At 43.7% G+C, this 449-nt stretch overlaps 1 protein-coding gene across 1 annotated transcript; it reads right to left on the minus strand.

Annotated features, from left to right (window-relative positions):
• Positions 1-2: 2 nt before the first annotated feature.
• Positions 3-413, minus strand: TM35_000471430 (uncharacterized protein; the record flags this gene model as incomplete). The annotated part of the gene is made up of 1 exon (XM_029030403.1): positions 3-413. A coding segment is annotated over one exon (411 nt), but the record flags the coding sequence as incomplete, so codon positions are not given.
• Between the last annotated feature and the right edge of the window lie 36 nt (positions 414-449).

The raw sequence follows: 449 nt of genomic DNA on the forward strand, positions 1-449 counted from the left end.
GTCTCAGCTTCTGCAGGACCTCTTTTCGGTTGTTGACCTTTTGCACCCTCAGATCCACTACCGCCAGCACGTGCAATAGTAGTAGTAGTAGTAGATTTAGGACATTTTTCTTTATTATCGTGAGGACATGTTTCAGAACCGTCAATTTCTTCTTGAGTTAATACCTCCGCCTCGACTGGTGCTTCGCAGGGTTTCTTCACCCCTTGTCTACCAGGTGTATCACATTGTTTCTCATTATCAATAACATGGACTTGGGCAGAAACATCGGCGGCAGGAACCAATATCTTTGTACAATTCTTACCTTTTTCAAGATTACCATTAGGGCAATCACCAGTACCAGAAGGAAGTTCGGTGGTTCTCTGACATTGCTTACCATTATCAGGAGAACCTCTTTCACCAGGACAATGTTCCACACCATGGTTAACAGGAGTACCTTGAAGAAGAATCTT

Source organism: Trypanosoma theileri, assembly GCF_002087225.1.
Source record: "Trypanosoma theileri isolate Edinburgh chromosome Unknown TM35_Tth_47_V1, whole genome shotgun sequence".
Lineage (NCBI taxonomy): Eukaryota > Euglenozoa > Kinetoplastea > Trypanosomatida > Trypanosomatidae > Trypanosoma > Trypanosoma theileri.